Raw genomic sequence first — 17,055 nt, forward strand, 5'->3', positions numbered from 1 at the left:
AGCAGAAACCCCAGGGCTGCCAGGCTAAAATCTCCCAAAACATGTATGGTACCTTCCTTGGCTCCACGGGGGGAGGGTCTACATGTATTCTATTCTATTTATTTATATTTATTTATTTATTTACCGATCCACAGTCCATTCATAAACAAAGCTGCGCCGATTTAAATGAGTGTTGATGTGTGCATGAGGCGAGGCAGGGTTGACGAAGAAAAGTAAACCAAACAAGGCAGGGGAAAAACCGAGGAAGAAGGACAACTAAAGTGGGGGGAAAAACACTGAAGTAGACAGAAGGACAAAAGGGCGGGCGAGAAAGAAAGCGCGCGCGCGAGAGAAAGCGATGGTCCTCTACACCACCCCGTATCCCAGTGCCTGCCTGCACTTCCTGGATGGCCTCTCCTGGAGCCTGGTGTTCCCCTGCTATTGGCTGCTGGACCGGCTCCTGGCGTCGTGCGTGGCCACGTCGCTGGAGAAGCGCCGGCGCTCCCAGGACCCCTGCTCCTTCCTGACCCTGTGCGTGCTGGTCTCCGTGCCCCTCTACCTGCTCTTCTTCCTGCTGTCGCTGCCCTTCGGCCTGCTGGGCTTCCTCCTGTGGGCCCCGCTGCAAGCCGTCCGCCAGCCCTACCTCTACACCTACAGCAGGTCAGTGTCATGTTAGCCCTACTGCTACACCTACAGCAGGTCAGTGTCATGTTAGCCCTACCTCTACACCTACAGCAGGTCAGTGTCATGTTAGCCCTACCTCTACACCTACAGCAGGTCAGTGTCATGTTAGCCCTACCTCTACACCTACAGCAGGTCAGTGTCATGTTAGCCCTACCTCTACACCTACAGCAGGTCAGTGTCATGTTAGCCCTACCTCTACACCTACAGCAGGTCAGTGTCATGTTAGCCCTACCTCTACACCTACAGCAGGTCAGTGTCATGTTAGCCCTACCGCTACACCTACAGCAGGTCAGTGTCATGTTAGCCCTACCTCTACACCTACAGCAGGTCAGTGTCATGTTAGCCCTACCTCTACACCTACAGCAGGTCAGTGTCATGTTAGCCCTACCTCTACACCTACAGCAGGTTACTGTCATGTTAGCCCTACCTCTACACCTACAGCAGGTCAGTGTCATGTTAGCCCTACCTCTACACCTACAGCAGGTCAGTGTCATGTTAGTCCTATCTCTACACCTACAGCAGGTCAGTGTCATGTTAGTCCTACCTCTACACCTACAGCAGGTCAGTGTCATGTTAGCCCTACCGCTACACCTACAGCAGGTCAGTGTCATGTTAGCCCTACCTCTACACCTACAGCAGGTCAGTGTCATGTTAGCCCTACCGCTACACCTACAGCAGGTTACTTTCATGTTAGCCCTACCTCTACACCTACAGCAGGTCAGTGTCATGTTAGCCCTACCTCTACACCTACAGCAGGTCAGTGTCATGTTAGCCCTACCTCTACACCTACAGCAGGTCAGTGTCATGTTAGCCCTACCTCTACACCTACAGCAGGTCAGTGTCATGTTAGCCCTACCGCTACACCTACAGCAGGTCAGTGTCATGTTAGCCCTACCTCTACACCTACAGCAGGTCAGTGTCATGTTAGCCCTACCTCTACACCTACAGCAGGTCAGTGTCATGTTAGCCCTACCTCTACACCTACAGCAGGTCAGTGTCATGTTAGCCCTACCGCGACACCTACAGCAGGTCAGTGTCATGTTAGCCCTACACCTCATCATGTTAGATTGTCCTTCATCTAATCGTAACCAATGATTTGTTTTTCCTGATCCACACCTTCGACAGAATTGAGTGGATTTCGTTTGACTATGAGTCAAGAATGTCCATCTATAAGGACCTTTACTGTGCATTTTCCGCTTCATGTCATTTCAAAGATACATGCGACGAATATTACATTTCCAAATGGAAATTGGTCTCACTAACACAAAAAGTAACTATAACCTGACCTGATGAGGCCCTTTGAGTTTGTGTTGGTATAAAAAACTACTGTACAAGAAGTGAAGGGGTGTGTGCTTCAATAAAGAATGATCTTGCATCAGCAAGATATATCACGATATGTTATGCTTTCACCCTCATGAATGACTCCTGAGCCTGATTTTCCCTTGTGCCCTGAAGGCCGGACAAACACCAGGCAGAGCAGGGGGCGGCGGGGCCCGGTGGAGCCGGCTCTGCTGAGTGGAAACCCCAGGGAAGGAGCTTCTGCTTCTGCAGTGCCAACGTGTGCCTGCTGCCCGACTCCCTCGCCCGGTTCAACAACCTAACGGACACCCAGAGCAGGGCCCGCGAGGTGGGCAGGAGAATCCGCAACGGCGCCAGTCGGCCCCAAATCAAGATCTATATCGACTCCCCCACCAACACCTCCATCAGGTAAGGAGGAGCTCCTTCAGCTCCCAGATGCACGGGTCTCAAATAAAAAGGGTTAAAAATAACTATGAATAAGTATTTCACCTTTGATCAAGCTTTGCTGAGAAGACTGACTTATTATTTTGCTGACTGACTTATTTATTACATTATACATTTAAGTTATTCCGTAGGTCAGGGGTGAGTTTCTATTGCATTCAATTCAATCGCTACACAAGCTAATTCTAATTAGCAAGAGAGAGAGAGTGGAGCTTGCCGTTGAATTAATTTGGTTTGGTGATGTTGTTGGAATAAAATCTCCATACTCTTTATCCCGGATGGCACGTTAAAGGCTACCTCCATTCCAAGAGTGTCCCAGAGTATTCCCAGCTTTCATTTCTAACTTTGTTTTACTGTGTCGGTGTGTGTTTCCGTGTGCATGCTCTGTTACCCACTCCTTCGCTTGGTGTAAACATCAGCGCGGCCTCCTTTAGCAGCCTGGCCGCGGGGTTCCGGCGAACCTCCTCTCTGGACCAACGCCCGGAGCCGACCCACATCACCAATGGCCCCACCGATACCGAAGCTGAGCCCCCCACCTCCGAGTGCCCAGCCCATCCATCAGGCGCCACCGGCGACTGCCCGGCCCATCCATCAGGCAGCACCGACTGCCCCCTCCACCACAGGCACAGCGTGGACCAGGGCTCGTCGGACTGCCCACTCCACACGGAAGGTGCGGACAGCTCGACCCCCTGCCCGCTCCACTCGGCCGGAGGCGACGGCGGCTCAGATTGCCCCATGCACAGCGCAGGAGGGACCTCCCGCTGCGCGGTGCACTCCTCAGGGGGGGCCCAAGGCAGCCCGGGGCACCACGACTGCCCCATGCACGGAGAGGGGAAACCAACCTCCGACTGCCCACTTCACAACCCGGGGGTCCAGATCAGCATCAGCGCCCCGGAGCCAGACCCCCAGGACGACGAGGGGGACGTGGAGGTGGGGAACCACCGGGGCCAGGACGGGGTGGGAGACACTGGCAGCATGGGCGAGTCTTACACCCGCTACCACGCGGGGGGGGAGGCAGGGGGGATGTACTCCAACAACACCCTCTCCCATGTGCCACGCACCTCCATCTTCAAGCGGCCCGGCGGGCGCAAGCGTCGCCATGGGGATGACGGCTTCGACCACGACATCTCCGCCTTCTTCCCCGCCAACCTGGACTTCCTGGCGCTGCAGGAAGTGTTCGACCACGGGTCCACCACGCGGCTCCGGCAGCAGCTCCACCGCTACTTCCCGTACGTGCTGAGCGACGTGGGCCGCTACGGCTGGAAGGGCTGCTGCTCCAGCTTCAAGTTCCTCAACAGCGGGCTGATGCTGGCCAGCCGCTATCCCATCCTGGACGCCCGGTTCCAGTGCTACCCCAACGGCCGAGGGGAGGACGCGTTGGCCTCCAAGGGAGCCCTGTTTGCCAAGGTCAGATCCAAGTTTTGTTTCGGTTCTTTCTCCATGTAGCACTCTAGAATGCTCTTTCCCCCCGGGGGAATGCGTGTCCTCACCTTTTGGCCCATATCTAGGAGCATTGGGCAGCTATTTTTAACTCATTTTAAGGACCACCGCTGATAAGGTCACTGCAAGACGAAAGAAGAGGCCAGTACTCAAAAGTGTAATTTTCAAACGATCTAATGTCCTGAATTCATACATTGCAGTCCCTTACTATGCGGCAGTAACTTTCATGAAGCATCTAGGTTAATGAGGGCTCGATATTACCAATAGCAATTCAAATATTTCTGAGCAAATAATGATATGGCAATCCAAAATATTTCTATCACAAGAGCACATTTGATTACTGCAAGACAGTCCTGATGTTGGTTCTCTTCCAAGATGGCCAGTGGGAACATTTTCTTGTATGAGCAATGGATTAAATTTCTTTGGCAGGGTAGGGCAATTTCTTTTTGTCTGTTGAATAATGCACTCTGCCTGTCTATGGTATGAACTATTCCCAAGCCGAGCCTGTCTGCATTCTGCATTGTGTTAACACCATGAAAGAATGCATACCGCATAGATGAAGTGTGCATGTTTTGTTCATATCTACATAGGTGTGTGTGTGTGTGTGTGTGTGTGTGTGTGTGTGTGTGTGTGCGTGTGTGCGTGTGTGTGAGCACATATTGACTGGATTGGAATCAGATGCAGCTTGGAGGAATGAGAGGCTTGGCTGGCCAACAGATAGTACATGTTTGTGGCATTCTTGATCTCTACCATCTCTGTACAACATAGGACGTGTAATAATGTGACCTAAATGTTCATGAGTGTAGTTGCCATACGTGGCACACATTGCGTTACAGTGATGCAAGACCACACACTCCCTGTGGCCTGCTGTTTACGCCTAGTCTACCCGTTACACCTCACAGTCCTACAGTCACGCCGTCCCCTGCCCCCGTATCAGGCTGACAGCCTGCCAGCTGCCAGGCAGACGAGTCAATAGTGCTTTAACCGTTTCCTTTTTCCAATGCAACTTCATTAAGCATCATCCTGTCAGGTTTAGCTACTGCCGAGTCCACTGTGAAACCTGGCCACCATCCAATTATGTAGCGGCAACATGTGTCTTTGTCGTTGTCGAGTTCAGCGCACACTAAATGCCATACTAATACTCTGATCCAATGTTGTAGCATACTGAGCAGGGCTAGCTTAAAATCTGGCTATGTGCTGTCTGCTAGGGAAGTGACAGACTGTGTGTGTGCGTCTGTGTGTCTTTGTGTGTGTGTCTGTGTCTGTGTATATGATAGTCCTACCCCACCTGAGGGTGATGGCCAGCCGGCTTATTTTGATGAACATGTTGCTCGGCGCTGTCCCGCCGCTTGCTCGCCCGTTGGTTTGTCAGGGCCTTGGAGAGAGAAAGAGATGGTGTTCTCTGAGGATACTCAGCAGTTCTTCCCACGCTCAAGCTCCCAACACACACACACACACACACACACTCAACACACACGCTTATTTGGCAAGCATAGATCTTGTTTGATCCATCCGAAGTTCTGCCTTCTACTCCCCCGGCGAGGAGCCATCTCTGTTCTTTAGCATCGAGCAGTGATGGAAAACAAAGAACAGTCACTGCCCCTGGAAGATGATTTTATTCATGTTGGGATATAACCGTTGCTTTCGGTTTTGTGGTGGGAAGCTGCTGTGTGAAGCTCCGACACTTTGTTTTCACCCAGAAGTTGTCTTTTTTTGTGTCGTAAGAAATGTTTGTTCTGTATGTGGGTCAACAGAGCAGAGACAATCAGAATCAAGAAAAAAACACAGAGGGAAGAGGAAGAAAAGCAGCAAGAGAACGAGCAAGAGAGACACACAGAGAAAGAGAGAGAGAAAGACAGGGAGGGGAACAGAGGTAAAGGTAGACACTAGTGAAAGACAGAACATTGAGAGAGTTCAGCGAGAAAATTAATTAAAACATTTTTTTCCCCAAAGGGCGAACCGGTGCTGGCTCAGTAATTAAGGCTTTTCAATCCCAACATTTATCCATTATTATAATTATTTCAAACTATGGAGTGCATGGTTGACTCTGTGTGTGTGTGGGGGGTGTATGTGCTAGCAAATAATGCTAGTAAATATATATTCCACCCTGAAATAAAGGCCTTATTTGACAACCAAAAGAGGCTACTTCAAGCTATTCAACCAATAGTTTTCATGGTTCTTTGTATGCCATGCCATTTGTATACCATGCAACCATGCAAGTGCAACAGGGTAAGGGTCCTCCTGTAAGGTCTTTTTCAAACTGCTCGTCCCAGCTGGCTGTGGTTGTGCTGGAACCCCTGCTATTATAAATATATAATATATGTTTGTGTGTGTGTGTATGTGTGTGTGTGTTTCAATGAAGAAACTCTATGCTGCGGTTATGCTGCAGATCAACACACACACACACACACACAAGCAAAATGTTCCCTCAGGTCCAATGTCAGTTTCAGGGTCCTCACACACCTATTGAAGCATGGACAAACCTGTAAAATATTCAATACTCGGGGCAGCAGAGGACGGAGGATGGGGAGGGGGGGGATGATGGAAGGAGGGATGGAATAAGAGGCAGAGTTGGCACTAGAGAGAGAAAGAGAGCAATATTATATTATTATCATTTTGTAAGGTAGGCGCAAATAAAGACATGGGGTAATCAACACGGTGGACTGTGTGGGCGGTTAACGCACAAATAAAGAGTAGAACCATAACTAATAAATGTATTGGTCTGATAGTCTTGGTTCGGGTTAGTTTGGACTGTTGATGATTGAACTGGATGTGCATGTTCTGGTCGGAACAGGGAACAATTCTTTACACAAACCCCCAGTGCACTTTGACTTGACTTGAGGATGTCAATGGAAATGTTGGCCCAGCCTGTTGCATTGGTGCATTGCGTTACGTTGTGTTGTGTAATGTCTTGTCATGGATCTGGGATCTGGTATCCAGCGTTCAGTATGGCCCAACCCGGCCCCATGCAGCATGTCCGACATAAAGGTAAAGTCCATCTATCACACAGCTAAATGGAATTACAAGCACCCATCTCCATGACTGTAGCATACAGCCTTTGTTAAAGTGGGGTCAGTGAACTTTGCATTTGGCACTACAGTCATCTAATGAGGCCAGTGCTTTATTGCTGCTCTCTGCATTTTTCCAAGATGTCCATGCAGTTGGCCTGCCAAAACAGTAATCCCATTATCTCAATCAATGTCCATTTGACCAAGTAAAAGTCCCTTCTACAATAAAATGCCTCTATACACAAGCTGATCTGCTATGTTGACAAGTGTGGCTTCTTCTATGACTGAGCTTATTAAACTGTGTAAACTGTACATATTGCTAAAATAACAACGAGGCAGCTGGGCTGTAACCAATTTGAAGTCTTGTTGTGTCAATCTGGAAGATTAATAATATGTTAGACACCAACTGGCACCGACTCAAACTGTAGCCATCAAAATATCTTGCAGTATAATTACATGTTCCGTCCCCTGCGATCCAAGTTATTTGAGCTCCCTGCATGCGTCCATGCATATGTTTGTGTTTGTCCATGTGTGTGTGCTGTAATTCAATGTTTACACAGATTTATCCTCAAATTGCACATCTCCAAAAGTACTGTTTAAACTCCCACAAAGGATCCCTTAAGTTTATTTAAAACTAGTTCCTGGTAAGAAGATTTTCCTCTGGTCCTTTTTTCCATGTCTGTGTGTCCGTCTGTTCGTCCCCATTTAGCTGTGGTTGTACTCCACCCAAAAGGCCAGCCACTTCCCACTAGCCGGTGTTTATCTTTACCTCTGTCTCTCCTCCTCTGTATGTTCAACCCTGTATCCACCCACATCTCCTGGTTCCTACTCGGAGGTCCTTTGATTGAGAGCCTCTGGTTGGATGTGAGGCTGTGGGACACAGCGCTCCAGAGCTACAGATGCTCAGGCTGCAGCGCTGCACAGGATGCAGACATCAGCAAAGTGGAAGGATGTCACCTTTGGTCTCTTTTAATCCAGCACCCCACATTATTATTGGCCGTGACGTACATTGCAATGGAGATATTACACGACAGATAATACTTTTTCTCTCCACTTCTCTCTCGCTGCACTTGTTATCAGTCAGAATCCGATTTGCTTGTGTCAAAGTGTTTGCCGGTGACTCACTCAACCTAAATCCCCTCTTTAAAAAAAACGATCCAACTGATGATTCCCTGGTAGCTGAGTGTAGCTGGGCGGCAAACACAAGTATGTCACAGTATTTAATTGGTGACCTGTATGAATCACTCTCCCTGGCCAGAGATGGCCATGGTGGGTGCTTTCTGGAGAACAGACTTGGTTGATTCTTAATTCGATAAGTTGCTGGTGCCTGGCTAGTGTACTATGTGATGCTGCAATCCTAATAGTGTACTAGCTGTGGCTAACTCGCACTCAATTCCATTGGCGAGCAGAGACCAGAAAAAGAGTGGTTTCTAAATGAAGTGTTTTTTCTCTTTCTTTTTCCCTCTTGTTTTTGTTTCTTGTTGCCAACATGTCCACAAGTGGGTGTTTGATAATCAAAATTTCACCACCAGGCCTTTTCGATTCTAATGAGCCCAAGTCATGGATGTTTGTTTCTGATGTCTCACAGGTACAGGTGGGCACCTCTCATCAGGACCAGAGGGTGGTGGGGTATCTCACCTCTACACATCTCCACGCCATAGAAGGTACCGTTCAGATGATCTCTCTTTCTTTCTCTCTCTCACTCTCGCTCTCTCTCTAGCCCAGGGTGATTCCATCTCGCCAGTATAAAAAGCGTACAAACCCAGAATGGGGGAGGGCATTGTTGTTCCGCCCTACAGCCGACAGCGGGGGGTAGTAGCAGACGCCAATGGTGGTCAGTGTCAAAAGGGGGAACAGGCATGGCGGGGACTAGGGGGGATGTTTTGATGACATAATGTGTGCGACCCCCAGGGAAGAGACAGATGTCTCCGTCTACAGCGTCTTTGGACCGCGCACCTCTCTGCAGGGAACCGCAACCCTGCTTCTCTCGCATTTCTGATCGCACAAACACGTTGCTTGTATCCATCAACGTGTTGCATACGATGCACAGCAACTTGGCTCGCGTTTTGAAGAGAAAAAGCAACTCAACATTTAGTTTACCCGCCGTTATTGTTCAGAAAGCAATGGCGCTGCCCTGTCGTGTTACACGTTACGCCTCTGCTTCCGGTACACCGGCATGCTATGTAAAAGCTCATAAGGTGCTGCTGGTATTATGCCAGGTTTGTTTGGTTCTTTGTAAAAAAACGAACCCATCATATTAATGACAGGTGTGGATATATTGCTGTCTCTCTCTCACTCTCTCTCTCTCTCTCGCTCTTGTTCTCGTTCTCTCTTCTTTGTGCACAAAGCTACCCTCAGACTTATGCAAAGAAACAGAACCTAAATGAATGAAGGCATAACTTAAAGCATTGAAAGCAAGGACAGGAACATGCATACAGGGCCAAATGTATATCGCCCTATCGGCACACAAACAAAACAGAGCAGACACAGCTGCTTGCTCAAGCAGTCTAAAATGTATTGATACAGTATTGCTGCTGGCAGCAGAAGCAAGCTCATGCCTTGTATATATCGGAGCAATCCATCTCAGCCTGCATTGTGTGTGTGTGTGTGTGTGTGTGTGTGTGTGTGTGTGTGTGTGTGTGTGTGTGTGTGTGTGTGTGTGTGTGTGTGTGTGTGTGTGTGTGTGCGTGCGTGCGTGCGTGTGTGTGTGTATGTGGGTGTTTGTATGTGTGTGTGTGTGTGTGTGTGTGTGTGTGTGTGCGTGTGTGGAGTACCTTGATGCTCCCTAGCCAGAAAAAAAAGCCAGATCATAAGATAAATGACCAAATCAACACCCCTGAGCACTGGCCTCGCGTTCCCATAGCGACCAGCTCAAGCTGTTGGAGGCGTCACAGCCCTATTTAAAGCCCCCGGTCGATGCTCCCCTCATTTTTTACCAGAGGCCACGTCTCTAACCCACCTCCCGTGCTATTTCTGTGCCCCTCCTCCTACGCTCCACTGACTCTGTTGGCGTGGGTCTAAAAATAGAAGCACATGGGCTATTTAAGATACATCAAAGTAACAGGGGTAAGGGGCATAGTCAAGGTAGAGAGAGAGGGATGGAGAGAGAGTGAGACACAGAGAGAGAGAGAGAGGGATGGGGGTGACTGGGAGAGAACAAGAGAGCAACCTCATTCTTATATTGCTGAAATTACTTTTTGCTTGTGTGCGAGTGCACCGACGGTCCTGATGACGTATAATGGCAATTAGTGAACAATTAGTGAATGACTCCACTGATGGTCATGCATCTCTTTTATTAACACACACACAAACAGGTTTGGTTTTCCTGCTATTATTGTCTTATTATTGTTTATCTCTAAAGGTCACTGATATACGAGTCAACGCTGAGGTATATGTGCAATATTGACCTTGCTTTGTAAATGATCAAACACATGGCCCACACGCATGACAAACACAGACGCATACACATATCCACCGACACACACTTTGAGCTTATGGCACTGGAGATGAAGTGGAGAGCCATGCCAGCCTAATCCCATGCCACATACACTTCCAACGATATTCTCAACACCTCTCCTTTCATTCTTTCGTTGTCACACTCTCCTCTACAATGCTGTTTTCTCTGTCACACTTCCTCACCCACTCTCTTTATCTCGCTCATTCCCTCTCATGTGCTTTACCCTCTTGTTCTACTTCTGTTATCACCCAATGGCTCATCCGCAGTTCTCTCTCTCTCTCTCTCCCTCTCTCTCTCTCTCTCTCTCTCTCTCCCTCTCTCTCTCTCTCTCTCTCTCTCTCTCTCTCTCTGTCTCTGTCTCTGTCTCTCTGGTTTAGCTGATCCTCTTCTTGTCTGCACTCCCTCCATTACTTCCATTCTCTTCAAAGTATTTAATATCTCATTATTGCGTTTTTTCCTGCCCTGAACACTCTCTAATTTTCTCTTAAGCACTTTCAGCTTCTTACTCATCTAATCCCGCTCTATTTTTACCTCTCTCATAACTCTTTTCTTCTTCTTTCTATTTAGATTGATAAAAACAGATTGAAAAAATATTTCTTGCGCTCTCTCTCTCCAGACCTATACATCAACCTCCTTTTTCAAATACTACTCACTCTCACACACACACACACACACACACACACACACACACACACACACACACACACACTGACGAGCATGTATGTATCCTGTGTGTCCGTCAGGCGATGCGTCGGTGCGCTGTGAGCAGCTCGACCTCCTGCTCCAGTGGGGGGCGGAGTTTCGTCAGTCCTCGTTTCGCTCAGGGGAGGGGGAGAAGGTTCTGGAAGACCTGGTGGCCTTTGACGTCATCCTGGGGGACCTGAACTTTGACAACTGCTCTTCAGGTAATCGCCAGCTGGAACCCCCAGGCTCCTCACTGTGTGACAGTATCATGATCGTTGTACAAAAGTTAGCTCCAAACAAGTGATTTGATTGGACAAGAGGCATTCTATGAGTGCTGATGTAGAGAAAAACTGCACTGGGAGTTAGCACTATGCATGTATTGTTCTGCTTGACCGATCATAAGCTATTAACTCATCGGAATCACACATGCTAACAAAGCGATTCTTATTTCACTGGTTGCACAATAAAAAATAAATTAAAAAAGATAAATGTACACGATACAAAGCAGCACAATATAAGCAAAGGGTATTTTTGCTATCTGATAGTTGATGTGATGTTATGTTACAAAGCAAGGCCATGCTATGTCATGTCTTGCTACGCTAAGTAAGAGTATGTTAAGTTATGCCCAGTTGCTATGCTATTCTATGGTTTGTTATGTTATGTTATTGGTTATGCAATCTGATGCCATGTACTCCTTTCAGGTACATTTCATTTGTGCTGCTGTAAGAGTGTGAGTCAAGGGGACTCAAAGGCTTGTGTGTGTCTGTGTGTGTCTGTGTGTGTGTTTGTGTCTTCCAGAGGACAAGTTAGAGCAGCAGCACGCCCTCTTCACCCAGTACAAGGACCCCTGTCGCCTGGGGCCAGGAGAGGACAAACCCTGGGCCCTGGGTAAGTGTGATCAGGGCTGTTCTGGAGGCTAAGCGCACGTTACACCTCCTTACACCTCCTACACCTCTAATTAGAGTTTATGCAAATGTTTAATTTGCTAGGGTGGTTGTTTTACCATCCATCGTATATTCAGAATTGTGCTGCATTATCAGTATTCATGGTGTCTGGGACCAAACACATCGTCTCTTGTGGCAGCAAGGTTTGCAACAGAGCCGTAGAATGGAGCTCACTCCTGCTAGCCTACTCTATCTGTCAAAGGTTGAGAGACAGAAGAGACAGAGAGAGGAGGAACATAGAGAGGACAAACAGAGAGCAGATGCCACCCACTGCTCACAATGTGTAAACTGCTGCTGCTCCTACAGTTTTTACAATATATGGACATATGTCACTTCAATTGAAATATCTAAGTGATGTGATCTATAAGACTAAGCTTGAGCATTTGGTCAAGAGTCATATCCACATACATTGCAAAATGTAGATGCACTCTAGATGCAGTTTGTAATTTCACATTTAACACTACTGGTTGTTTGTGCTACATCCTACAAATAAATTAACAAATATTCTCAATATATCACTTACATTTACTTTTAGGGCATTTAGCAGACACTCTTATCTAAATCGACTTACAATAAGTACATTTGTCAGGAGATAGAGAAACAGCAATTCATCGCTATCAGTACAGTAGGGATGTTCGTAGAACCTAAGTGCCAAGCACTTACAATGCTAGGTTTACCCATTCCCCGTACACAACTAAGATAGCTAGGCTAAGTTCCAATTTTAAGTGCCAGGATGTACAACATACAATAAGTGCGCACATTAGGTTTACCCATCACAAATATAATTGTTTTTACCGCTATGTCTTGGTCCGCCTTATAATGAGGGGATACACCCACACTTTAACATAACAGACGAACCTGAGCCATTCCAGGGAGGATGCACAGGCATGGAAAAACGATTCTCATACAATAGAACCGACAATACCAGTTCCACCGCCCGCCCTAATAGAAGCACGGTTCACGTCGGAGTGAGGTGTACAAACATTGCATCTTGACTCTATGGTCAATTTGGGACAATGGACTGGATACTGCCCCCTGCAGTACAATCCTAACTTCTACACTAACCTTTATCAAAGAATTCTCCTCTTCTTTTTTTTAGGATTAGGGTTTTACTACTACACACCTGAGGAAGATCACATGCAAACACACACATTCACAATACACACACACACACACACACACAACACACTTCCTCCAGGTCATTAATATAGTGAAAGAGCATAATCATTTAAATCATAAGTGTCATCAAAACAAGTCTAATTAAAAAAAAACTACACAAACAGCAGGCTAAACGGACACACAGAGATGGTGTACCAATGTATGGGGTAGAAAGGTTGACACAGAAATTGCCAGAGTTGTAAGCTGCCCATGGTAGTCTAAATCTGGATGAGCGCCTACGTCGCAGCACCTAAATACACCCCCATACTGTGTGGGCTTCAGTGACGTCAGCCAAGATGGGGTTTTGGGGGCTGGTAATGAGGTGTTTTGTAGGCCATTTATATTTTATGGAACAGTGAACAAGCCTGTTCAAAATATAGCTTTCAAACGGACGCATGAAGGACGGAAGGTATGAATGAAGGATGAATATGATAGATATAGAATAGATGATATGTCAACTTGAGAGAAAGGAAAAAATCTGTTGCAGCATAAACTGGAACACACACTAACAGTGAGGAAGACAGGAGAAATGTCTCGGAAGGCGACTGGGAAATGTCTGCACTGTGAAATAAATAAAAACAAATAAATAGTATACTCTATTTACTACTATATAAATACTATATATAATACTATATTTAGTATTACTAAATAGTAGTACTAATAATATAACTTTTATCACTTTTTTCTCTTTGCTGCCTACCGGATGGGTAGGCAGCAAATCAGTTTCCTACGAGAGCTCTGATAATCATGGTGTATAGAATCAGAGTGACTTCAGAGTATGCATCTCCTCTCCAATACCAGACAGAGAGAGAAGAGAGCATTTAAGAGACGTCTGCTTTGTGGACTCGCACCCTCACCATCCACACAAATCATTGGTTGCTCCAAACACCTCGTCGTCGGTTGTAACACACCACTTGCTGTGGGGAATGTTTTTCATGGTTACATAACCTGAACCAAACGATGAGATTCTTTCAGAGGTGGGCCGTGCTCAATTTTCATTGACGAGCCACAGAGATGTGCTCGTGCATTTGGTCGTGCAATGTAACAAAGCCTTTGTTTTTACGTTCACACTTAATGGATTGGCTCAACTGATGGCGTGATTTTGCTGCGCAGGTACATTGCTGGATCAAAGCGGTCTCTACGACGAAGAGGCCAACTCACCCGAAAGTTTACAAAAGTAAGTGTGGTTTTGTATCAGAAAGGAAGTGCTTGACATAATTGGGAACACGCACGCATATAAAGGCACTTCAGCCCTATGCATTGAAATGCCTTATACATATACAAAGATGCCCCTTTGTATGTGTGCGCGTACTGGATTTCAATGGGGCTGTAGTGAAACCGTCAACAATGATTATCGCTTGCATTTCGCTCGCTCGCTTCCATTTGCAGTCTTTGCCAATCTGACTGATTCCATCTTACCCCCCTTCAACGTTTCCCTCAATCTGTGTATGGTGGTGCCTGTCCCCCCCCTCCCCCTTCAGGGTGATGGAGAACGAGGAGGCCAGGAAGGAGTACCTGGTGTTTCCTCCTAGCAAGGCTCAGAGTCACGGAGGCGGCAGCGGCGGCGGGCAGAAGGGCCGCAAGATCCCCCTGAAGGGCAACGGACGGCGCATCGACTACATCCTGTACAGCGATGAGGGTCTGCAGCCCGACTGGAAGCTGGTGGGTGCTGTCTCATGGATGGAAACGTCCTCACCTGATGGCACTAGCCTATTAAACCTTTACTGGGTCACTTTTGTACTGCAGCAATTTACCCCCGGAATGAATGACCCCCGACCCCTCAACTTGAAAGTCTCTCAAGAATAAAACGTGCCCATCCACGAGTCAATTCACACAGTGAATTTTTCTCTCTAAATAATTGTATTCTTTGTCGCAACTTTGTCGCTGTGAATGTTAAAACATACATAGCGCAGGTTTAGCCGTCTTTTCTTGCAATTGGTTATTTATGCTTCGTCAAACAATCTCCTACAATGTTTGAATTTGTTCAAAGCCTCGTCAAGCACATGGAATTGCATTCATCATGTCGTTTTAGGACCCGTTTTAGCCCTTGGCTCTTTGCTGCCCTTTCCTTTGGACATGAGTGTAGAGCTAAACCCACAGACCAAACCCAGACATGAGGAGTGCAGTATGATCACTGCCAAGCCAAACTGTTATGCTTCACTTGCTCAATTAAATCCTAAACCAATGTCATTGAGCTGCCACCTTGTGGCAGAGTGTAGTTACCATAAATGGTAGCTTCCTGCCACAAATAGGGTTTTTTTAGGTTCATTATTATTGATATTAAACATGTTTGTTGTTGGGGATATAATTTTGATATTTAAAGCCTGCATATACTGTAATCTAAACTAAGTAATGTATTGAATTTATGTATTGCATCGCAGATACAGCTGAGCTCATATTTGTGCAGCCTAATGATGCTCAAATTGATTGTGATGCTTACCGAAACCCATCCGATCTTCTTCCTTCCACAGGACATCGAGGAGTTCAGTTTTGTGACGCAGTTGGCCGGCATCACTGACCACCTTTCAGTTGCCGCACGATTGGCCGTTTCAACCGGCGAGGAGGAGCCTTAGGGTGCTGTACATTTTCTTGCACTGCCACCGATACATGAAGGAAGAGACAAGAAGAGATGCATGATGGAAGAGACAAGAAGAGATACATGATGGAAGAGACAAGAAGACAGAGGAGAGAAATTTGAATACAAACAAGCAATTGAAAAGATGGCGGAGAAGCTGGAAGGCCCTGTGTTTTATTAGAAACGCCAGAGGGCCAGACGGATGGACGGGTTGACAAACTGATAAATGGAGAGTTACAGGCCTGGGTCAGGGGGGTTGGTTTTAAGTGGAGAGGAAACAATGGAGTGATTTAAAAGAGAGAGATTATGCCAGAAGGTAGATAAGCAGGGAATTTGTATTAATGGTGTGATGAACGTTTTTCATACCCCGACAACACATACTTATGGACACACACGAACACACTCACAGAGGGTTTGATTTTGAATTTCTGATACAAACAAAGTTACAGATAACATCTCCTGATGTCAACGACAAATGGTCACTATGTACGAATTTATTTACATTGAGTTAAGGCTTTACTGACATACAAACACTCTCTCTCTCTCTCTCTCTCTCTCTCTCTGTCTCTCTCTCTCTCTCTCTCTCTCTCTCTCTCTCTCTCTCTCTCTCTCTCTGTCTCTCTCTCTCTCACACACACACATACACACACACAGTCAGACACACACAAATCAACCTTGCATGGTCCATGCTGGATCTGACCACTTTCTATGATTTTACCTTCTGGAACATTCTGATATTCTCATATAATACAATGGATGACTAGAGAACACAAAGAGGATACTGAGATTGTCTTGTACAGCATCGGTAGGCCTATAGCTGTGGCCAGCACAATGAGAGGCATTGGCCACTACACTATTTGACCTTTGTGCCGATTGGTTGGTGTTCGTCTCTTCAAGGTCATTGGTCAGTTTACCTGTCAGTTATTCACCTTACTTCTCCTGCCTTGGTCCCAGGAACCTCAACTAAAGTGTCTTTTTTCTAAAAGTCTTTCTAAAAAAAACGTTAAAAAAAAGATCAATCTAGAACAGTTTTTATGGTCACTGCGCCATTTTTGTAGAGAAGTACAAATGCCTGGTAATACTTTGTGGTTTATTATTTATACTTAATTGTATTGTATATAGAGGTCAAATAAAACAATCCGCTTGACTGGAGAAAGATTGTTTTTGATACAATGCAAAGCTTGCAGACTGTTTTCAACCATTTTGTAACTGATGGGAAGTGACAAGGCGAGAAGGACATTTGAAGTAGATAAATTAGCTGATTCCGTGCTTGAGTTGGAATGGTGGTGGTGACTGCATGAAGGGGGCCTGGTGAGTAATCAAACAATTAGAAGGTTGTTTGAACTCAGAATTTATAGTAATTTATAGTAACGATCTGCGTTTCCC

The 17,055-nt window shown here is 46.5% G+C and overlaps 1 protein-coding gene across 1 annotated transcript; it reads left to right on the forward strand.

Moving 5' to 3' along the window:
- Window positions 1–337: 337 nt before the first annotated feature.
- Window positions 338–15,667, forward strand: smpd3 (sphingomyelin phosphodiesterase 3; the record flags this gene model as incomplete). Its single annotated transcript, XM_084477447.1, has 9 exons — window positions 338–639; window positions 2,119–2,370; window positions 2,823–3,810; window positions 8,440–8,515; window positions 11,052–11,213; window positions 11,791–11,880; window positions 14,208–14,271; window positions 14,576–14,756; window positions 15,566–15,667. 9 exons carry the CDS (start codon window positions 338–340, stop codon window positions 15,665–15,667), a joined length of 2,217 nt encoding a protein of 738 aa, XP_084333573.1.
- Window positions 15,668–17,055: the final 1,388 nt, after the last annotated feature.

This window comes from Micromesistius poutassou (assembly GCF_964030765.1).
Source record: "Micromesistius poutassou genome assembly, chromosome: 13".
Classification (NCBI taxonomy): domain Eukaryota; kingdom Metazoa; phylum Chordata; class Actinopteri; order Gadiformes; family Gadidae; genus Micromesistius; species Micromesistius poutassou.